The sequence below is a fragment of the Scylla paramamosain genome, chromosome 33 (assembly GCF_035594125.1).
Source record: "Scylla paramamosain isolate STU-SP2022 chromosome 33, ASM3559412v1, whole genome shotgun sequence".
In the NCBI taxonomy this organism is placed as follows: Eukaryota; Metazoa; Arthropoda; class Malacostraca; order Decapoda; family Portunidae; genus Scylla; species Scylla paramamosain.
Window position 1 is genome coordinate 11,021,852 of NC_087183.1, and position 23,016 is coordinate 11,044,867.

Sequence of the window (23,016 nt, forward strand, 5' to 3'; positions counted from 1 at the left end):
CTCTCTCTCTCTCTCTCTCTCTCTCTCTCTCTCCCCTCAATAATGCAATGTTGTGGTATCTATATCACATAGATATGTTAGACACTCATAACACTCCAAGAATCCATGTAATATACAATGAAAAATTAACTCAACCGTTTTCCATTCATTTAGACGCCATTTAGATGCACAGACTTATGTTCATGTAGATTTGGAGTTCTTTTCTAGTTGTTTCTCTCCCCCTCCATCTTCTGTCGCTCCCACTCTGTTCTCTTCGCAGTGCCATCTGACCCATCTCTCCACCTCGTTCTCTCTCCTCTGCTAGGTCACCAGGCGCTTTCAAGACTTCCAGAGAGCAATCGTAATATATGAGGTAAGTTGGCATGTCATAAGTGATTGCTGAGTACTACCTTACAATGTTGGCGGAGTTATCGAAGAATTTCGTCTCGTAAATGTTTTGGTAAATCCAGCCCCAGACTCTTTTGATAGGTTTCTGATCTCTCATCTCTTCATACTAAACAAGTGTAGATGCGAAGCAAAGGCACCTCAGCCTCTTCCGGGAACGAATTCGAAGCGTTCATGACTCTGCCCAGTGAAGCAGAGCTTCCTGCACCTTAGAAGCAATAATTAGTAAGGTAGCAGGCACAGCACTGCTTTCTCAAACACTTTATTTCGCTTTTCGTTTGTTTGATCACTTAACACTTCAACTGGACTGTGCTATGTCACTTGAGACACGTGATTGCTAACGGGTTTTTTGTTCATTTCAGCTTTGGTAGTTGTCATGATAAGGATTACACCGTTCTTCTTATTCATCTTTTTTTTTCTTCTTTTGTCGGTTTACACACTTAAAACGCGATTGCTAACGGGTTTCTTGTTCATTTCAGCATTGAAAGTTATCATGATAGGGATTATTACACTTTTCACTCTTCTTTTTCGTCGCGGTTCACAAAATTAACACTAAGGCCTTGCTAAACAATACTTAAAATGAGTTTTATGTTACGAACCGGCATCTCCTATTTCTTAGGGCGTTTACCAACATCGGGAGAGTTTTGATGGGTAGCATATGAAAAGAAACTGCCATCACAGATTACTTAAGAGTTTCTTGTTGATCTTATCAGCTAAGTTCCACAGTTTCATTTCTTTCTTTATTTTCGTTGACACTTTACGTAACACTAGAATTGAATGATGTATATACATAAATGATATCTGCGACACGAGGAACACACACACACACACACACACACACATACACACATTGCCTGTTGTTCACCTTCATACAAAAGAGAAAACTGCCTCGTGGTGGTTGGGGCAGGGATCTAGAATCTTATCTTCAGTGTCCCCGACGGTGGATTTAGTAAATAAACTAAATACGTTGACGATTCCTTTGTGGAAAACATTAGCAAATATTAAATAACTAAAGAAACAGTATAAATCTCGACCAAGAAACGTCGCTTTTCCCCACAAATATTGACTGAATTATCTTTAGTTTTCAGGCGGTAGGATCCTGTAAATCAACTAAATAAACTAATGATTTACAAGTCGTAAAAGTAAATACATAATGAGATTTTACATAAAGTCAAAACCTCAACCTGTAAGCTTCAATTTCACTCTGAATCTTAATTTGAGGGATCTGATGATGCTCTTTTGTTTCATGAAGCAAGTGTCTTCTGCTACTGCTCATGTCGCTTATACCCAGCTGGTTGTAAACATGGCCTCCGTCCGGCTGTTTTCCCTCGGCAGAAATGGTAAATATACTGATGCTTAACAATTACTTAGTAAACATTCACGTAATATAACCACTTCCAATTAGCACAAAGACTTGAGCTGAGGGACTAGGCGATAATACTGATTCGTGCGACCTGGTGATGTAAGCACTGCTGGGAATGGTACTGGGCTTCTATTACACTGATATATATATATACCTTGGTTTTGTTTCCCTTTGTAGTGAGATTAACGTCAGTTTTGTTGTGGGTGAAGAAAGCAGTAAGCACTACCTAAGCTGTACTAGTGGTAGAGAGTATCCCCGTTATCCACTGCCCTGCCCTATGATGATCTCACTCATCACTGGGTTAAGTTTAGTTATGTTTGACAGTCCAATACTTACTATACTTTGTTAAGTGCCTATTAATTTATATATTTATTTGATTTCTTTATGTATTTATTTATTTATTACCAACAGCCAGCCTCCCCTTGCTGAGGTCATGTGGCCCCGCAGCGGCACAGACACGATCCTGTTACAAATGTGTTACTCCCGAGGATCCCAGTATGGAGTGGAAGGACATCACTGACCGAGCAGCTGGCACTGTATTTTGGACTGAGCTATTCAGAGGTGTGTGTGTGTGTGTGTGTGTGTGTGTGTGTGTGTGTGTGTGTGTGTGTTACATTGCACTAAATTGAAATACAGTAATACTTTTCTTTAGGGTATTTCTCGTAACTTGTAAGAGTAAATGTCTCCTGCTTCCAGGTGCTGCTGTCACCTTGGGTCACATCTTTAAGGAACCAGCAACCATCAATTATCCCTTTGAAAAGGGACCGCTTAGCCCAAGGTGAACTGCAGTGGTTGTTTTCATTTAAACAATTTTAGTTATACAGGTGACCAGAAACCACACTCAAACAATGTCTATGTTATGCTATTCAATCCATCTGTCAACTGTTTTCCATTATATATATATATATATATATATATATATATATATATATATATATATATATATATATATATATATATATATATATATATATATATATATATATATTCTCCAATACCTCAATTTTCAATATATAGTACAAGTAACTCATGGATTATCTATCTTATTTAGCTTTTTGCTCAGTGTTTCAGGTACATATATTGATTTTTTCAACCACCTATACTATCTCTTTCCTTGAACCACATGTATATATTTAAACATAAATTCTGTAAATTGCAAATTGCCAAATACTTTAATGAAGTGTTTTGTCTCAGGTTCCGTGGGGAGCATGCCCTCCGCCGCTATCCATCTGGGGAGGAGCGCTGCATTGCCTGCAAGCTCTGTGAGGCCATCTGTCCTGCACAGGTGAGGAAGAGATATCAATCCTGCACACATGCAATTTGCATTAAACTGATCATCATCACTAGCTCTTTTGGGACCAAAAATTATAGAAATAATCCATTGTGTAGTGTTACACAAAGATGTATTATGCTATATTATATTATGGAACTTCCAAATAGATATGTTTTCAAAGAATGGATAGGGCTAATTTTCAAATGGTAAAGAAAATACTGTGTGAAATTTATGAATATTATGAGTGAACCATTATGAGTTTAGTGGACTTTGGATACAAATGTGGGATAAACTGACATCCAAGAGAAATAGGTAACTCATGGTGACCTGTTCATAGAAATGATAATATATATTCTCATTATGAAGGAGCAAGAGTAAACCAGTGTATGTTGTCAGGTCTTGCTATGGATGTATGTGGCCAGCTGTGCTATACCTAAGCTCCTCAGATGTAGTACAGTGGTCCACGTGACTATCCCTTTTCATCAGTGGCTAACATGGTTAAGAGTGTGAATGAATGTTTGTTGCTTGATCTAGGCCACCCCATATGGATTGCCGGCCTGGTATATAAATAGTTTGAAGAATTAGACGAAGCATATTTGCAGTAAATGTACATTCATGACATGATTTATTTTTCCCTTCCTCTCTCACACACACACACACACACACACATAGGCAATCACCATTGAAGCTGAGGAGCGTGCAGATGGGGCAAGGAGGACCACCCGGTATGACATTGACATGACTAAATGCATCTACTGTGGATTCTGCCAGGAGGCATGCCCAGTTGATGCCATTGTGGAGGTGAGGCACCACTTTAACTGTTCAGGTTACTATAGCCTGTTAAACCCTAGTAAAATCTCTAGGCAGACTGTGGTAAATACTAACCTTTCCTTAAAAGTTATGGGCTTATGTTTCTTAGTTGGCACAGTTCAAGTGACTTTTGTTACTCTTTTATAACAATAGGAGGTCATAGATGATAATTGCCTCATTTTCCATAGCACAGCCATGAAGTTTTCATCATTATGCACTGCTTCATAAAATTTGACATGTTTATTGAATTGAATCATAGGTCATTACAAGCTTGCTGTGGAAAGTTCAGTTTGAGTAATGTGATTGCATTTCAAGTAAATAAACTGACTGGAAACTTTTGCAGGGTCCCAACTTTGAGTTTTCCACTGAAACTCATGAAGAGCTGCTGTACAACAAGGAGAAACTGCTCAGTAATGGGGACAAGTGGGAGCCAGAGATTGCTGCTAACTTGCAGGCAGACCACCTCTACCGATAGACTGTAGACTCTCACAACACTGTCCAGCGTTGGTTTTTGTATTGGTCATTTGTCCAGCTCAGTAACTCCTTTGCCTCAAGCCATGTTGCTGTATACTGGGATGGTACACAGTTGGCTGAGTCTGCCTTTTGAAATAACAAAAGGGGAAGTTTATAACTTTTCTTGATAACATCACTCCACAGGAAGAAATCATACAAGCAGTTAGTCATATTGTACATCAAGAAAATGTAATATCAAGAGGATTCAGGATGAAGACATGTTGATGAGCAGTGGAGCTGTGGACTGGACCAGTGACAGTGTTACCTTAAGTGTAGATATTTACTGTAAATAAAAATTACACTTATTATTTTTTTTTATGTGCCTTTAAAGCATGTTTTATGTATGATGTGTCCACCTAATCCTGATGGGTAGTGTTCATTTTCCAAATGTAAGTAGATATAAAAATAACTTGGGAAAAAATCTTTGGGCTTGAAATTCAATGCCAAAAGATTGATGAATATGAGTAAATCACAAAGCCAGCAGTTTATTAAATAATATAGTCCTGTTTTATTAAACTAGCCAAACAGAAGCTTGATGTTAAGGCCATCACAATATGAAGCACATATAAAATTATTATATGTTGGTCATGGTGAGACCCCTGCACCCCACACAAGACACTAGGCCACCAGGTGATGGGTCAGCCACCACATCATGAGCGGCTGCAGGCCAGACATGAAGAGCAGCAGGTAGAGACGTCGCTTGTTGCCCACACTGTAGGCCTCCATGGTGCCCCCACTGCCCTGCACTTGCCACCGCAGCGTGCGGAACTGGTACACAGGAAAAAGGGAACCAGTTGGCATTTTGTGATTATGAAGCAATGAGCCTTATCCTTCCATTGGGATCACAAGGCAGAATAAGTAATTGTCTAGTCTTCACTATCAAATATACACCTTCAAAGGTGGTGCAACTGACTGCTCCACAACAGGACAACTAGGAAACATAACAGAGATGCTTGTTACCACAGCAAACCATAACAGAGATGTGTGTTACCACAGCAAATCCAAACAATGGATTTATACAGTGGTTTTATTAGCAACAACCAGGGCTGAATGTCTTTTTTGTGCTGAGATACTTCAGTTCCTAAAATCTAAGCCAGAAATTTACACATTAACAGTCACCTCTCAACATGACTACTGTGAGATCTGCCAATGAGTTATTATATTTACTGGGCTTCAATAAATTTTTTAGATCTTATATATGGCAAGTTCTTCACTGTAGATGATTTATTAAACATGGACACACACACACACACACACACATACACACATGAAAAATGATGTCGCATAAAGTTGAGCTTGAAGACCCTGAAGAAAGCAAAGTGACCCTCCTGTATACTCACCATGAACACAACAAGGCTGAGGCTGCAGTAAGCCAGGACACCATAGTAGCCAAGGCTGTCCATGACCAGGCCGGCCAGTAGGGACACAATCATCCTGGATAGAACAAGAGAATAAAACATGTCAAGTTTTATTTATTTGTGTGACAGGCCTGACAACTAACTACTCTATATGCTGTTCAGTTGGAATGAACTGGTAATAAGACACAACACAAGATAATAAGTTTGAAATGTAAGGAATGACATGTTCATTCTATCAACCAACAAAAATAATGGAAGCTGGGATCCACTTCAATGTCAATTCTCAGAAATCAAAATATTCACCTAAATCCCACAATAAGGTGAATCAGAATCTGAACAATTTATTACAAATGAAGACATTCTAATACAGTAAAGACAAAAATATAAGGGATACTGATACTACCACTTTAAGTAAAAGGAAATAAAGGTAAGGCTCACCCAACATATTTGTAAGAGGAAAAAGCAAGCAGATCCAGAGTCTTGATGTGCGTCTGTATGGCTGTGACATATAGAGTGGCCAGGATGATGAAAATCTCAAGCACCAGCCACACTAAGGCTGAGCTGGCCTGCATCCCCAACACGTCTGGAGAAAACCTGGAGTGAAGGGTACATTCATCAAAAAGTGTTCAACTGATCTTTTCTTGTCCTTAAGGTTTGTCAGGTGAGTACTGTGTGTTACATCACTATGCCTGACACTATGACAATGGTGCTATGGCATGGCAGTTATCTTTACAGCATCACATCCTATTTCATAACAGAAGGCTAAATTAAATCTTCTATTCACACACAAAAATAAAATGTTTTAGTACCAGTGTGTAAGTTTCAAGTTGCTAATCATGACCAACATAAAAGCAAAAACGTCTGTTAATTAACACTTGACAAAAAAAATTAACATGGTATTTCAGCAATGAGAAAACATGCTTATGTAAAAAGCTTGAAAACAAAGCACCTTTAAGACACTTAGCACACTCACAAAGTTCAACTGCAACAAGAAACATAAACATGAGAACAACAATGTAGGACAGGAATGAATTACTGGCTGGCACATCACTGACCCTGACCACTAGTGGGCAAGTTACCTGTGGAGGAGCTCTGGGCAGTCACCAGTCACGCAACTGTGCACAAAACCCAAACATTACCCATGCAGCTCACAGATAGAGTCTTGAATTAACCTCAGTAGAAACTGCTAATGATGGTGGAAAAAAAAAAGACTCCCACTCCTTCATCAATATGCTTACTTAAAACTGTTTTAAGTATAAATAGCCCTTAATTTTATTTTGAATAGCAATGTATTTAAATATGACATCAACTAAATCTTGAATCCATAAAATATGAAAAGCTCTGCAGACTCTTAAACTTCAATAATTTTATTTCAGCATTTCCTTCAAACATGAAAGTTGTCTATGATAACAATGACTTTCATGTTTTGCTTCAACACTTTTTAATACATGGAAGCTACTAATGAACAAAAATATCATTAATATAAAATGTTAAGCAATCTCATGAAAATATAAAACATAACCATTAACTTTTGTAATTCAGATTTATAATCCTAAAATATGCCAGAGTCTGAGAGAGAGACTTGCACCACAGGAAGAAAGGACAGTAGGTAATGTTTCCTACCCTCACCTTTTCTGGAGACCAAGACAGAGCCCTGCCACCAAGATGTATGTAACTACAGCCATGAGGGGGATGTAAAGATCTGGTGCATTAACCTCATGTCGAGGCTGAACTGGGGTGTCTTGTTCATATCGCACACTCCAGTCCTGCCCAGGGAGAGAGGGAGGAAGGGTGGAAAAGGGGTGTGTGAATGAATGAGGATAAAATCTAATTATATTTTTTCTATTCACACAGTGAAATAGTCTTACATTCAAGAGTGTATGTGAAATGCTTGCTAACACATGGCATATGCTGCACAAAAATAATTTAAGCTAAGAACAGACAATTCAAAGTAACATTCCAATACATTTCATACTACTACTTGCTAATAAACCCTCATGCTTTGCTTTTTATAGAGACTCCTTCCAGGATGAAATGTAAAATGCAAGGTAGTGACTCCCAGTGGCAGCCACCTGTCACTTACTGTGTGAGTATAAGGGAAGAGGAGGAGTTGCAATTTCTTCATGACATAGTGAGTGTCAACTGCAAAGTAATACTTGATCTGACTCGTGCTGACATATTTCTCTATCTTCTTGTCCATATATTCCCGACCTTGGCTGGCCAAAGACTGTCCATATTGCATGGCCATGTTGGCAACCATGGGGTCCTGTAACACATGGAGTGGTTATGGAGCTTTATGTGGCAACAACACATGATGGAAATGTGTTCCACCACTGAGGGGTGTGACAGTAAACAGTGCAAATCAACAAATATCCATCAGATAAGAAATTGGTAAATGACAAGTACAGCATAGAAGTAATACACAATAAAAAAAAAAACTTCATCAGCTTTCAGTCAACTATAAAATAATGTCACATAAACAAAGAAACATAATGACCTGGAATATCTGTGGACCAGGCATGTTTCCTGGATAGGCACCATAAGCTTGTTGTCCCTGCTGTCCACCCTGCCTGGTGTTTGGGTAGCCATAATCCACGCCTCCCCCATACCCTGAAGAAGAGCCACCAATGTTGAATATATATATATATATATATATATATATATATATATATATATATATATATATATATATATATATATATATATATATATATATATATATATATACACACACACACACACACACACACAATTAACAAGAATTACATTTTCTTTCTTAACACTTAAGTGTTATAGAAGGGAAAGTTTATTATACTTGATTAAGAAAAATCCAGTTAATAACAAAAAAAAAGGTGTAAAAAAATATGCAATGCACTATATTTACCTTTAAAAAACAATCTGTACTGCATGAACAAATAAAAGTACAAAAGCTGATCACTTGTTATCAAATACATTTCAGATGAACCACACAATGTTACAAGATGAGTAAGTTCTGGCCTCACCTTGGTTGCCATAGTTGTTGTAGGCCTGCCCACTGGTGTCCTCAAAGAGCTGTGGCTGTGGCCCTCCCTGCTGGGGCACTGGCTGCCCGTATATGTCATACTGTTGCTGGTACTGGGGGTCGTACATGGTGGTGCCGTCCCCGGGTCCCCGTGATTCCCCACCAGCTGGCTTGCGACCACGTACCTGTTGTCCCAAGCGAGCTGTGGGGATGGGCAGGAATAACCATGTGAGCGAAATAAATGACTCTGTTGATGGTCATCACTGTGCTGCAATACAATATAGTAAATCTACAGAAAATTCTTGATATCACAAGAGGTGAGGGTTCATTACTCATGAAGACAAGGCAGTGAGAGAATCTTGTCTACTTTCCACTGACTCAGTACCTTCCCTCTGCACTCAAAAAGAAAATATTGCTCAGTCAGGGAATTGAGTAAATGTATAAAACTGTCAGTTAAAGAAAAGAGCCTAATGACTTCAATTCTATGCTATATGAAAACCCACAAGTATAAAATGGCACTCATGATAGTTTGAAATTGTTTTGAAATTAATGGTGTTTTGCTGACTATATTCCATAATCCTACTACTTCTAGAGTCATGGGAGGGTGATGAGCTTCCCATGGCAGAGATAAAGAAGAGTTGGAGGTTGATGAGTCTTGAAACATCCCGACAACAGTTCCAAATAATCTATGGTTCTCCTGACATGTCCTGACAACTGGAATGAAGGATTTACATGAATATGAACATTCTGTGTGTGTGTGTGTGTCCTTAAATGCTTTTCATTATGTTAGTCTTATAAAGGTGGAGGGAGAGAGAGAGAGAGAGAGAGAGAGAGAGAGAGAGAGAGAGAGAGAGAGAGAGAGAGAGAGAGAGAGAGAGAGAGAGAGAGAGAGAGAGAGAGAGAGAGAGAGAGAGAGAGAGAGAGAGAGAGAGAGAGAGAGAGAGAGAGAGAGAGAGAGAGAGAACTGTTCTGAGTTTGTTATTTGCTACAGCAACAAATCAATGTTATTGTATTACTAGGTATACTATATACCAGCCCAACAAAATTATTACTGTAATATGGTCCTAACTCTATTATTATGAAATAGATTATGGAATTTGTAACACTAGACTCAGTTTGATATTAGCATGTCCAAGTTACATTGAACAAATCAGAAAGGTTATTATTGAAAAAAAATTAACGAAGAAAATGGTTAAGGTAAAATATGTAAACTACACACAAACAGTACAAATGAAAATAGAACTATGGCTACATCTAACACAATGATACACTAATCTCTAAGTATGTCAACTATGCAAGGCAACAAAATCAACTTCATGAAAATGTGAGAATACAAAGAACTTTATGTACAACTCATAACCAATTTAATTTACATTACAGAATTATGAAGTTCTCAAATCATGCACAGTTTAATCCTGCAAGAAGATTAGTAACAAGTTTATTATATGAATATGCAAACATATTATATATTTAGTATGTAAATATTATACAGGAAAGTATATGAAACTCAAATCTTTCAACTTTACATAATAAGGCATATATGCACCATGATACACCTATGATGAGAGAAAAGCACATCATTTGCTAGGGGAGTTGTAACAGTAAATACCAGTACTCTACTGCCAAAGTCTCTAAAGACCTGAACAATTTAATGCTACACTTATATATGCTACCATAACACTAGATAATAGCATTTCATAACTGTGTGTTGCTTATATCTCTTTCCTATCTATGTAACTAACCTTAATAAAATATACATATAAATTAATACAATTAAATAATTTATCAAAACAAATAAATGTGATGGCTGACGTACTGACTCAGTGCAACAAGGCACCATGACAGCAAGGTTTTGAGTGTCGTTGCAAAGAAATGGAGTTCACAAGTCAGCTGCACACCAATTCAAAATAAACCAACAAGAATATGAGGTACAGTGAATAAAACAACTACATTTGCACTACCTGTCCAATACATTGCTCCATTCTCATTTTCTAAACTTTAAGATGTCTTCTCATAAATCATGTAACTTGCTAAGCTTTTTCCTTAATCTTCATCGATTCTTTGGATAACTTCATACTACCAACTGATTTATTCTGTACAATGTACATCATAAGTAGAAATTTCCATTACTTTCATCTCATATACTTCCCTATAACTGCAACCTTCCAATTTTTTTTATAACTATGTACCCACATTCTACAAGAGGAAATTCCTAAACAGTAATTCTTAAAGAATAAGTGGCAGAATTTTAAAGACACAAGAGATAGGATGCCCATGAGAACAGCAACATCACAGTTAGTTCATCAAATAATTTCACAAGACCAGGTTTCACACAGCAAGGCTCAAAGCTTACCTACCAATGGTCATAACACTTGGGTTGATAGGTGAATGGTGTATGCTGAAACACCATTACCTGTGTAATGATGCAGCAAGCAAGAAGCTAACAAACTCTGCTTGGATCATTTATAACTTTATCAGTAAAGCTCACATCCTGTGGTTGCTGGGTAAGGAAGAGTGAAATCTCAGCTGCCTTTCTATGAAAATATTGGGTAATTTTGAGTAACAGAAATATGATACCATTCTGAGACAAAGTCTTGACTCCCTACTAAAGAACTATTAAGGATACTCTAAGAACTGCCTAAAATTCAATACATATGTATAAACTAACTAACTGTTTATAACATGATAGAGATATCTGTGAGTCTGAGGACTTTACCTGAAAGCAGCCATAGAGATGGCAACATTTTTTCAAACTTTATATAATTTCCCACACATTATTTCCTTTATTGTGCCTATATACAGTACATGTATTTTCAATAGTGTTGCACATCTATGTGTAACACTAGTTCACCATGTAATGCATATGGTCTCAAGTATTACATAACTTTCTTGAATACTCTCCCACAGCAGTCTTCAGATGGTTCCTTAACATTTCAGATCTTATTATTACACCAGTTTCCATCACAGATATATCTGGGAAATAACTTATGAACAAATTAGTCCAGCTTAACTTAGATACATAAACTATTGTGCTGTACCTCTTATCAAAATTCTTTCACAGATGCACAAGTAACAAATATCAGAACAATGAAGATAAAACCTACATGACAAATATAATGTGATCCTGAATTAACCATCCCTGCATTCATGTAACTGTAACAAAATTATATAAACTGCATTTTTGGGCAAGCACTAAACTCCTTGAATTTGATCTCTGAACCACTCACGTGGTACAATCCATTTTTCTAAGATGGTAATTTTGCATCAGAGAGCTCTGCCTTTGCACCAAGGAAATTTCACCACCATCCATCTAACAGGATTCATCACACTGTCATATGCTGCACCTTCTGCCAGTGCTGTTCTGCATTATGTTTCAAATGACACTAACATGAATAGATATACGAGAAAAAAAATAAATAAATAAAATAGTATTTCTCTGATGACAGGTGTGAAAAATAATGGGAGTAAATTCATGTCTTCATTACCTACTTGTACTCACAGATGATGTTAAGTCAATAAGAAAGGCTGCCTCACTATAAATAAGACTTTAATCCTTGGCACATCTTAGGGATAATCTTACCAATACCGGCTCCTCATGGGGCAGCTAAATTATGTGCACGTGGTGTTTAATACTCACAGTACAACAGGTGTGTGGGGATTTGTTTTGGGGTCAAACATGGTTATGTTACAGCTGCTACTGGTAAGATTTACCCTTCTTAATTAACATAACACTCGGCTGATCAGGAGGAAGGTTGTGGTACTCTCTAGTGCAAAATTACCCTAAGAAATGAAGACCTCAGTACCTGATGCCTCCTCTGCGGTCCAATGCACATGTCTACATTATCAATACATATGTTCAGATACCATTTCTGCCCTATGCCTCTTCCCAAAGTGGAGATGACAGTGATGACACAAAAACGGTGAGACAAGTGCTGCAACACACAACAATACTCCAACAGCTGGTCAACGAACCCAATCGTGCTAGATAAAGAGCAGCGTTGTGCAGGCGACTCTGAGTGGCCGCAACCAAAGTAAGGCAAGTGAGGACAACACTTACCTTGCGTCACAAAGCTACGGGAGACACTACACCAAAGAGAGCCTGGCGGGGCGGGTTAGGGCGGGTGGGGGCGAGCAGCAAGTCATGCGTGTACCTTTACCAGCACTCCCATGGCACCTCCACTTACACTTCCTCGCGCCTGACATAGAGTAGTCCATTTTGGCCAACACCGAGACCCTGGAAAGTGCCGAAACTCACACTATGCGGGGAAATAGCGGGTGGCGGCCAGCTGATGAGTCTTCAAGGTGCCAACAGGGAGTAAACAATCAAAAGAGAGCCTGACACTCCTGGGGTACACGAGTTTATAAATGTCACATAGTACTCTAACTGCTCAATATTTATATTTCAATATTAAAACAATACTAAATCAGTCTTATTCGACTACATTACAACTCATAACTAAAATCCTGCGTCTCTGAAATGGCAAACTATTTTATTAGTAAAATGTCAATATTGTGATTACAGGAAGATATGCTGTATTATATCATTATAAATATTGTTCTTGATTTTTTTTTTCACTTACAGTTTATTATGTCACAGGAACCTTCATTTGACCCCCGGTGTAATCTACCCCGCCATTTTCCTGCCGGTCAGCTGAGAGCAAAACAACCGCAGTCTCCGCCAGATATTCCTTCATCATGACTTTCTGGAGGGCTGCCGGACTGAAGTAAGTTGCCCTTTACGTCTGGGAATAAGCGTGGCTCATCAGGGTAGTGTTCAAAGTGTCGTTATTTGAGGTGAAATAGATAAACTAGGCTAACATGGCCAGTGGGGTGTGTGTCTGCTTGGGTAAATACAAGAGAATCGTAACTCGGCCGTCATTGATTGTTTGATAAAATAGACAGTATCGCTCAGACCAAATTTTGAGTAATATTTAAATAACATCAGCGTTTTCATCCCAGTGCTAGGTCAGGAAATTCATTCAGTTCATTAATTTTACTGCTGATCCTTCATTGTGTACATCCGACTTTAGTACACTTCAGCAGTCCGAGTTGGTACACAATGGGCCGACTTGGTACACACAATGGGCCGAGTTGGTACACATAATGGGCTGAGTTGGTATGGGTGGATGGATTTGATCATGTGTGGAGTTTGCCTGTAACCCTGATTGCCCTGGGGGTTGGTGAAATCTAACCAACCTTAGTAATTACACAGAATTTCATCCATGTTTTCTATATATTTCACTTTTCTTAATAAACCTGACATCAAGATCCCAGCCATATTCCATCATACCTCTTGGTATTGCTCGGTATTGCTCCGAGTTTACACGATGCTGGGGAAGATTAATGTTCTGCTTGTGAATTAATGTATTTATTTTAAGGATATGATGGTAGCATTTGGATGGCATCAGTTATTATCAATACTACATCTTCCTGCCTTACTGATGCCCCTTCTTTCTCCACAGTTATGCTCAGTACTCAGTGATTGCTGCCCGGGCGCTGCGGCAGGCACTGAAGGAGCCTGCGAAGAGCGAGGCCTTGAAGCGGGACGGCTCGTTGATTAAGATCGTGAAGTGGAAAGACGGAAAGGCTATCAGTAAGTGAACACTGTCGGTTTGGTGATATGGAGGGGGTGTTGTCAGTCTTGTATGTGGAAAAATATATATGTTTAATGTATTTAGTGTGATATCACCATCTAATATGTAATGCTTATGTAATGTGTGATGGCAGCAAGTTTCTTTAGAGGTGATGTAATATTTGATTGCATTAACTTCCCAGTATTGTTAAGTCATTTAATGAGAAACTGATACATTGAGTTGCATATTAAGCAAGCTCAGTTTTCTTACTAGCCATGCTGTAAGAATGGATGTGTATCTTCACTTAATAAACTTGTCTTTCTTTTCTCCACAGAGGAGTGATGGGAAGGACTTATGCTGCGGCCATGTAAAGAAGTTGTAAAGAATGTACAATTACATTAAATTTATAGGTTAATATCCTGAAGCAGGTGTTCTTGTCCTTGTGTCTGACAGATGGTAAATGGATAAGATGAAGATAAACTTGCAAGACCTCAAGCCTTCATTTGCTGCACTAGATCATTGGTTTTTTGCTATCATTTACAGCTGAAGACTTGAAAATCAGTGCCTATTAGAATGCATTTCTGAGATTCAATATATTTAACTGCATTAGCCCTTGTTCTATACTTAAGTTCAGTCTTGATTCCATACAGGTAAAAACCAAACCTTGATTCCATCTTTGTGATAAACCAACAAAATATTTAGTCAGTCCAGAATTTCACTGAAGTGACTGGCTAAACCTAAAATACCCTTCTTATTTACAAATATACCATATCTTTCACTGACAAGTACACATTCATACCTTTAAAAATGGAGAATTAACTTGCCTGCATTATGAAAATACTTATATTGAACCTATAAAATTTTCCTCCACAAAGGAATGACCAAAATTTTTAAGTCGACTGCAATCCATCACACTTGTACCTCAGTGTAAGATACAAAATACAAGAAAATGCCATCATGAAGGTAGTAAAGCAGTGTTCTTTGCCTGATGTCATATTATTCGAGGGGCCCACACAAAATCCACATAACATATACACCTTCAAATGCAAAACTTCCTTATACTAACAAAATTCTGATAACATAACTAGCCAAAAGAACAGTATACATATAACACTGAAATTCTAGAAAGTACAGGGCCAGCTAACAAACAGGTCCAGTAAATCCAGCAAAGGTACAAAAGGCCCGGGCAGAGACAGTGATTGAGATATTGGTGGAGGTGGAGGTGAAGGTAAAGACTGAAGTGGTAGTTTTAACGACAGTGAAGAAAAATCTATCTGTCCGATTGTTTTCACGTGCCTCCCCACCACTGTCGAGATCCTCCAGTAGGGAAGAATCAAGGGCATCAGGCCGAGGGGTGTTCAGAAAGATCGCGGGTGTCACGCTGCGCCGCCGTCTCTTTCCCACGCATCCAGTAGTTCCGGAGGCTTGAAAATGAACGTGATGCTTATTGTCATAGCTTCTCAGCCTTAGTTAAATAGTTTGGTGTAGGCTTAGGGTACAATTCCAAATACCTCATTGGGTCTGACAATAGAAAGGAATGATAGAATGGTCCCTATCATTTATTTTTTGCTCTCAGTAATTGGACATGTTGAATTAAATGTGAAAGTAGAATAATCTACCTTGAGAATAACTAATCGGAACAAATAAAATAATTACCTAACATGAAAATTATAGGATACTCTTGACAATGCAAGCTAAACTGCTGAGGAACTTCCAGTGTCAAGGGGTGCAAGATAACACGGAAGCCCGTACGTGAAGAAACATTGGTAATTTACTTATGTGAAAATCAACTTATAATTTGAAAAATAAAGTATCAGGCAGTGTCATGCTAGATAAATAGAATCAAAAGGATATGACTGTCTTGATGTGATAACTTTCATAGGAATTTACCTTTTGTCACGTAAGGTCCACATGCTTTGAATTATCAGAATACAGAAAATGGCAAAGTTACTGGTTCAGAAGTTAACAGAAAATGGCTAAGTTACTGGTATAAAAAAAAAAAAAAAAGGAAGTCAAGAGAAAGTGAGGAAGTTAAAAGGGAATGATAACAGAAAACGAGCAGAGTACAGGGGTGACCTTACTGGAGTAGCAGACGAAGGGGACCACCGAGGTGATGATGCTGATGAGTGCCTCGGTAGTGGTGCTGTACCGGGCGAAGAGTCTCATGCTCACTGCCAGGCCGGAGGAATACAATAACTGATTATACACGCACTTAGCACACGCAAAATGTATACAGTGAGAAGAAAATGACACTATTACTATTACTACTTTTTTTTTTTTTTTTTTTTTACGTAAGAGCTTAACATAGGACTACATAAAGGTAGAAAAATGCCCATTCAAGGTGCCAGTTCTCAAAGAGTAGAGCCAAAAGGATTATCTAAAATCAGAAGTGTCTAGAAGCCTCCCTCTTGAAAGATTTAGTCATACTACTACTACTACTACGACTAAAAATGATACTAATAATTATATTACTTCTACGGTCTTCATTAATCGCAGCTGCTTTTTCAATCCCCTCATGTTGTCCTTTCTGCTGTTGCTGCTGTTGACTCCAGACTAATGAGCAGCACGACAGGAACACCACAAGCAGCACAGTATTCCGCGCCTGTATAAAAAAAACAAAGAAAGAAAACAATATACTGTAGTTATTTTGCATTTTCACTCAGAAAGAACGTTTTTGGTTTGTAAAACACATTTTCATGGAAGTTAAAAGAAATTAAAGTAAGTCAACAAGTATAAATAAATAAATAAATAAATAGAGATAGGTTGGTGCATAGATAAATATGAAGATAGATAGATAAACTGACAGGTAAACAAATAAATAAATATGATGGTGAGAATATTGAAACATCATAAAAAAAAGACATGTACAGAAAAAATATAGATACAAATAATGAAAATATAACCATGTAAAGAAAAAAAACAAAACACAAACCATTATTAATTCTTGCACAAATACCACCACCTCCACCACCACCACCACGGCAAGTAACCTGCAATCACCCACACACCTATATATAAACACAAACACACGCACGCACGCACTCACCTTAATACGAAAAAAAAATACACTGAAATTCTACACGTAATCTTTCCTTATAAAATATTTGGATGTCTTAAAGGGGAAAAAAAAAAATAAATAAAATAAAATAGATGAGTAAATAGATAAAATAAATAATCCTGTTGGTAATTTGATACAGCGGTTAATTATATAAGGTTAAATAGGTAAAATTGTGTCACGTGGTTTGTTTTGTCATATTCGGGTTGTCTTTGGCATGTTTTCTTTAGTGGTGTATTTTTAGCATCTTGGGACAGGCAGGAAAAGTGAACAGGGAAATGCGCGCGTGTGTGTGTGTGTGTGTGTGTGTGTGTGTGTGTGTGTGTGTGTGTGTGTGTGTGTGTGTGTGTGTGTGAGAGAGAGAGAGAGAGAGAGAGAGAGAGAGAGAGAGAGAGAGAGAGAGAGAGAGAGAGAGAGAGAGAGAGAGAGAGAGAGAGAGAGAGAGAGAGAGAGAGAGAGAGAGAGAGAGATTAAAATGCCACTCTTCTAACAATTTCAACTAAAATCCCAGTCCCCCTATCTATTATCCTTCTTTCTCAATGACAGCAACTGGAAGTAGTACTACTACTACTACTACTACTACTACTACTACTACTACTGCTACTACTACTACTACTACAAATAATAATAATAATAATAACAATAATAATAATGATAATAATAATAATAATAATGATAAAAGTTAACCGAATACAGAGAAAGATGATAATGATATAATTCAAGGAAGTATTGGTTTCAAATTCAGTGATCTGCACCAGAAAAGGCGCCGAGTGAAGGTTGATCTCATTACAGCCTGCAGCTGGCGAGGACTGATAGAAATAATGCTGTTAAGATGGATAAGAAGATTGGAACTGCTAAGATTTCTGTACACAAACACAGACGTAAGTGTTGGGAATGACTGCACAGTAACCCCCAAACACTGTTTTAGGCCTAGGAACACATAGACACAGTTAATAATTTCGCTAGAATGTTTTATCAAGCCGGTGATGCTCAGTGGTAGAGTGTTTGCACAATGCATAACTCGCCATCGACCACAAGGTGGACACGGTGCGGGCGTGTCTAGACAAAGTGCTTGCCGGGGAACTGCAGCTGGATGACGTGGTGCAATTAGTCACCCAAGACTGGAGAAGCAGCATGGATTCTGCAGAGGATTACGGCAGCAGCCTTACGAGAAAGGATTGAGGTGAATAAGAAACCTGGGTTTTTGGCATTTGCTCCCAATTGCATTGTTCACATTTCCTTGTCACTGGGTACACTGTTTCCTAAAGTTTATGAGCATCAAAACAAGTCTTGGCGCCACAATCTCACACATGTATTTCATTCGAATACCTACAAAATTGCACGTTTTGAATGACACAATTTTGAAATGTCAACACGATGCTTCACGCTAGAAAATAGAGTTTTCTTCTTTAGAAGATGAAACATAGCAGGTTTATATTTTAAAACTGTCGCTGAAAATGTGTAAATTTACGATTCTTTCGTCAGGATGAAAACTTTTTATAGATAAAATTCGCACATAACACTACTTTCAGTGAAGGAGAATGTGAATAATGTAATGGGATTCCATTTCCTCCTCATAAAACAAGCTTCACAACCTTTCCTTTTGTGTTAGTCACTCATAAACCCCCTGCAAGAAGTGTGCAGCCCTACTATTTGAATCTAATACGCCTTTCCCTTTGCCTACAAGCATCTTAAAGCACATATAAATTCCATGAAAGAAGAATCACACGAAATATTTAATGTTCCCTTTTGTCTACACCATTTCCGAAAAAAAAAGCATACTTAAATATTATAACGATAACACTACCATTAAAGCTTTCCCTTTGTCTCTAGCCCTCTTAAAACACCCGTAAGTTCCCTGAAAATAGTTAAATCCTACAACTATATACTCGTTCATCTTTCCCTTTGTCTACGCCTTTCCCACAAACAACCCTAAATATGAAAACTACAACTTCCCTATATTATACCTTCTAGTACACCTTTCCCTTTACTGATGTCCCTCTTCAACCCTTTCCCTGCTATGAGGGTCTCTTGTTAACCTTGAGACCACTGTGATAAACTGTTTGGATTGGGCATAAAGACGAAGAAAAAAAAAAGATGTTAATTTAATCTTTGCCAAATTACAGAAGTACGTTTTCAAGACACTGTAGTTGATTATGGGGAAAAATTGACCAACACTGAAAGGATTAATTAAACATCCCTAAATTACCTAAAATCCCCAAACGAAAAGGTTAAAAGAGTAAGCTTAATTCTACAGCTACATGTAATAGTTTATCTCGATTTCTAAAGCATCTCTATTACATCTATTATTCATACCTACTAAACCTTTCCCTTTGTCTGGCTCCCTCGCATCTAAAAACAACTGACCTTGAATCTGGAGTTCATTCCCCCATAGCAATAATCATATAGGAATGTCACGTAACGCCCACCCTCGCTTAGCTCTATTACTAAGGCTTCGTGACAAATACTAGAAGTGCCGCGTTACTTATATCGCCTCCACCACAACAGCGACTAAAGAAAACGGTTATGTCATCAGGGGATACTAATATAGTGATGAGTGGCCCAGTCTGATAATAGCAGCGGCCTTGGGTATACTGGATTAACTTCTTGGTAACCCTGCCTATCGTTGGGTGGTGGTGGTGGTGGTGGTGGTGGTGATGTGAAAGAGGTCACACGGTCACATTTCCCAGGCTACAGAAGGGTCAATACAATGGTTTCTACGTAAAGAATCTTTTAAAAGCACAATCTCTCTCTCTCTCTCTCTCTCTCTCTCTCTCTCTCTCTCTCTCTCTCTCTCTCTCTCTCTCTCTCTCTCTCTCTCTCTCTCTCTCTTCTCTTCTCTTTTTCTTTTTTTCTTCTTCTTCTCCTTCTTCTCCTCCTCCTCCTCCTCTCATTTTTTCTCCCTACCTCTAATGTTTCCACCACTCCACAAACACAAAACACAACACACATCAAACAAAGCAAGGTAAAGTCATCCGTCACTCGTGGCCAGAACATTCTCACCGAGTTCACACTAAGAGCAACAAAAGCCACGTAGATTCAAACCATCATTGTCACCATCAGCTCCTATCACCCCATCGCAGGTCAAAGGCTTCCCTTAACCTTCCTCACTAACCTCTATTGACTTCCTGCCCATTTCAAAACAGCTAAGCCACATTTATATAATCTCTCCATGTGAAGGTGAAGCAAAATCCCTTTTATTCTCTATTAGCTGACCAAATATTCCAACTCTCAGCAGGAAGCGTGACCCAGTCTTTTCGTGTCAACCTTGGATCAAATCTCTGTTAATTTCTTTAGAGCTTTCAAAATATCATTGTTCTCTGTATCAAACTTGGTTAAAATTTTTCTTATTCTTTCTCACCTATATATTCAGCTCTCTATAGGAAACGTGATCCAGTCTCTCAATCTTGGTTAGAATTTCAGCTAATTTCTGTTCAGCTTCCAAAATATCACGGTTCTTTATATCAAACTTGGCCAAAATTTTTCTTACTTTCCATCAACTGCCAAAATATTGCAACTCTCTGTAGGAAAGCTGTTTACCTCTCCACCTCAACACAGGCTGAAGTCTCCTCTATCTCTTTTCAGTTGCCCAAATATCATGACTCTCTATATCAAACTTAGTTAAAATCTTTCTTACTCTTCATCAGCTGCCCAGATATTCCAAACTCTCTGACTCTCTGTAGGAAAGCTGTTTACCTCTCCACCTCGACCGTGCGTAAAGTCTGGCAAAATTTATCTTTCCATCTCAACATCAACAAAAAAAATCTGTCAGTCTGTATCAGCTGTCCAAAGAGCCACCGTAACTAAATTTATCTCATGTCTTCATCTTATCTTTAGCTAAAATCTTTCTTAATCTCCCCAGGTCCTCTCAGCTGAAACCCTTATCTTATCTGTCTTTCTCCTCTTCAGCTAAAATCGTTTTTAAAATCTCTGAGAACCCGCCTATTTCAGATCATCATAGCAAAGTTTATTTAATCTCTCTATCTCAACCTTAGCTATCATCTTTCTTAATTTATATCAGCAGCTAACACAGAACAAACCACAGAAGCAAGACCTTTATCTAATCAGTATAATTTAACTTTGGACACAGTGTTTCAATGCTCGACTTAGAGAATACAGTCTGCAGCTCCTCTTTTTTGTCTGCACCCGCATCCTTAAACGCTTTGTTCTCTCATCAGGAGTATTTCCAGAAGCCACAGGGAAGATCAAGCTGGTCCTCAAGGGTGTTTTTCCCCAATGATACTACGAAATTATAGTTAAAAATCGCTAAAAACCATTAAAACAACCTAGAAAACCTAAACCTCTACTAGAAACTGTTAAAAATAATCACAAAACACTGAAATATTTGAAAATACGAGACATTACGTGATCTTTTCCATCTTAATATCAGCAGAATCTCAAATAACGTTTGCTCAGTGCCAGATAGCGTCCCGCCCCGCCAGCTCCTTATCCTAACAGAGACACCGCTTCTTACTCCTTCCAGGCCTGAAGACTTGCAAAATTGAGGCAGTGGCAGGGGGAATGAGGTCAGCGCGGGATTAAGGTTAGGTAAAGACGAAGCAAACCTACAGGTGTGAACTTGGGCTGTGTATCGAGTGTCAGACGCCTTGTAAGGATATGTAACCCACGAACAAGCCTGCACCCACCTACTTACCTATCATCCATGCACACACCCACTCATCCACCCGTGCATCCACACACCAACCCACTCAGCCATCTAGCCTAATTATCCACACATCCACTCTCTCATCCACCTAGCCATCCGCACATCCACTCACTCACACACCTAGTCATCCGTTTAGACATTCATTCACAAACCTAGCTATCCACTCAGCCATCCACTCACCTATCAAGCCATCCAAATATCCACTCACTCACTTAGCCATCCACACACACCTACGCATCTATCCACACATCCATACATCCTTTCACTAACCTAACTAGCCATCCAAACACACACACACACACACACACACACACACACACACACACACACACACACACACACACACACACACACACACACACACTGCTGTATTGTCCTTTAAGCAACTCACATTTTCACAACATTTAAGGAAAGTGCTCCATTCTCTCTCTCTCTCTCTCTCTCTCTCTCTCTCTCTCTCTCTCTCTCTCTCTCTCTCTCTCTCTCTGTGTGTGTGTGTGTGTGTGTGTGTGTGTGTGTGTGTGTGTGTTGCACGTTATATTTATTTATAGTAATATGTAAAAAACATTCAATAATAACAGTAGTTAGTAATAATAATTAAGAGGAGCAAAAGTAAAAGGTAAATATGATGATGATGATGATGATGATGAAAAGAAGAAAAAAAAATGAAAAGAAAACAACAACAACAACAACAACAACAACAACAACAACACAAGAACAATAACAGGAACAAGAAGAACAAGAAGATACATGGCAGAGCTAACGACCTGTCCCACACCACCAAAGAACCACATAGCTAGGGATTTGACACGCCTTTAAGCTGAGCAGGGCACTCACTACATAACCAGTAACCACCCTGCTAAGAAGTGGTGACCAAGACAGCCAGCCAGACGTCACAGGAGCAGACTTAGGCAGGAGTCAAGGTTAGAAATAGGTACTTAAGCTTCTCTTTTTTCACTCCTTCTTCCTCTCAGGCTCTGGAAGAAAGGATTAGAGGTACACACACACATTAAGCTGTGA

General features: G+C 38.5%; 3 protein-coding genes across 7 annotated transcripts in view; 1 reads left to right on the forward strand and 2 right to left on the reverse strand.

Moving 5' to 3' along the window:
- Window positions 1-1,579: 1,579 nt before the first annotated feature.
- Window positions 1,580-4,649, forward strand: LOC135089681 (NADH-ubiquinone oxidoreductase subunit 8-like). The gene is made up of 6 exons (XM_063985592.1): window positions 1,580-1,724; window positions 2,159-2,308; window positions 2,444-2,525; window positions 2,942-3,032; window positions 3,693-3,821; window positions 4,174-4,649. Exons 1-6 carry the CDS (start codon window positions 1,613-1,615, stop codon window positions 4,303-4,305), a joined length of 696 nt encoding a protein of 231 aa, XP_063841662.1. The 5' UTR covers window positions 1,580-1,612; the 3' UTR covers window positions 4,306-4,649.
- Window positions 4,650-4,827: 178 nt separating this feature from the next.
- LOC135089679 (protein YIF1B-like) lies at window positions 4,828-13,097 on the reverse strand. Of its 4 annotated transcripts, none has more exons than XM_063985588.1 (9): window positions 12,958-13,097; window positions 8,704-8,904; window positions 8,199-8,311; window positions 7,785-7,967; window positions 7,331-7,467; window positions 6,781-6,816; window positions 6,140-6,295; window positions 5,684-5,777; window positions 4,828-5,111 (listed from the first exon to the last, which is right to left on the reverse strand). In XM_063985588.1, exons 2-9 carry the CDS (start codon window positions 8,828-8,830, stop codon window positions 4,962-4,964), a joined length of 996 nt encoding a protein of 331 aa, XP_063841658.1. In that variant the 5' UTR covers window positions 8,831-8,904; window positions 12,958-13,097; the 3' UTR covers window positions 4,828-4,961. The 4 variants fall into 4 exon arrangements, with proteins under 4 accessions (XP_063841658.1, XP_063841656.1, XP_063841659.1 ...); XM_063985586.1 differs by having other exon boundaries at window positions 12,887-13,040; XM_063985589.1 differs by lacking the exon at window positions 6,781-6,816.
- Window positions 13,098-15,255: 2,158 nt separating this feature from the next.
- The window catches only part of LOC135089682 (uncharacterized), an 11,955-nt gene continuing 4,194 nt past the window's right edge, over window positions 15,256-23,016 (reverse strand). Inside the window, exons 1-4 of one of the 2 annotated variants that reach the window (XM_063985593.1) lie at window positions 17,208-17,267; window positions 16,748-16,877; window positions 16,357-16,446; window positions 15,256-15,699 (exon numbers count right to left, since the gene is read on the reverse strand). In XM_063985593.1, coding sequence (XP_063841663.1) covers window positions 15,416-15,699; window positions 16,357-16,446; window positions 16,748-16,877; window positions 17,208-17,210 — 507 coding nt within the window. In that variant the 5' untranslated portion in view covers window positions 17,211-17,267 and the 3' untranslated portion in view covers window positions 15,256-15,415. Of the gene's footprint in view, window positions 15,700-16,356; window positions 16,447-16,747; window positions 16,878-17,207; window positions 17,268-23,016 lie in introns of those variants that run through there. The other variant, XM_063985594.1, reaches the window with a different exon arrangement.

What these genes read in the sequence shown, in the direction of transcription:
- LOC135089681 (XM_063985592.1), top strand. Translation starts at nt 1,613, where the DNA reads ATGATGCTCTTTTGTTTCATGAAGCAAGTGTCTTCTGCTACTGCTCAT. An exon ending in AAGGGACCGCTTAGCCCAAG is followed by an intron (nt 2,526 to 2,941) that starts GTGAACTGCAGT and finishes GTTTTGTCTCAG; the next exon opens with GTTCCGTGGGGAGCATGCCC. An exon ending in AGGCCATCTGTCCTGCACAG is followed by an intron (nt 3,033 to 3,692) that starts GTGAGGAAGAGA and finishes ACACACACATAG; the next exon opens with GCAATCACCATTGAAGCTGA.
- LOC135089679 (XM_063985586.1), bottom strand. Translation starts at nt 12,917, where the DNA reads ATGGACTACTCTATGTCAGGCGCGAGGAAGT. An exon ending in TATGTCAGGCGCGAGGAAGT is followed by an intron (nt 8,905 to 12,886) that starts GTAAGTGGAGGT and finishes CCATCCCCACAG; the next exon opens with CTCGCTTGGGACAACAGGTA. An exon ending in TGTCTTGGTCTCCAGAAAAG is followed by an intron (nt 6,817 to 7,330) that starts GTGAGGGTAGGA and finishes TTTTGTGCACAG; the next exon opens with TTGCGTGACTGGTGACTGCC.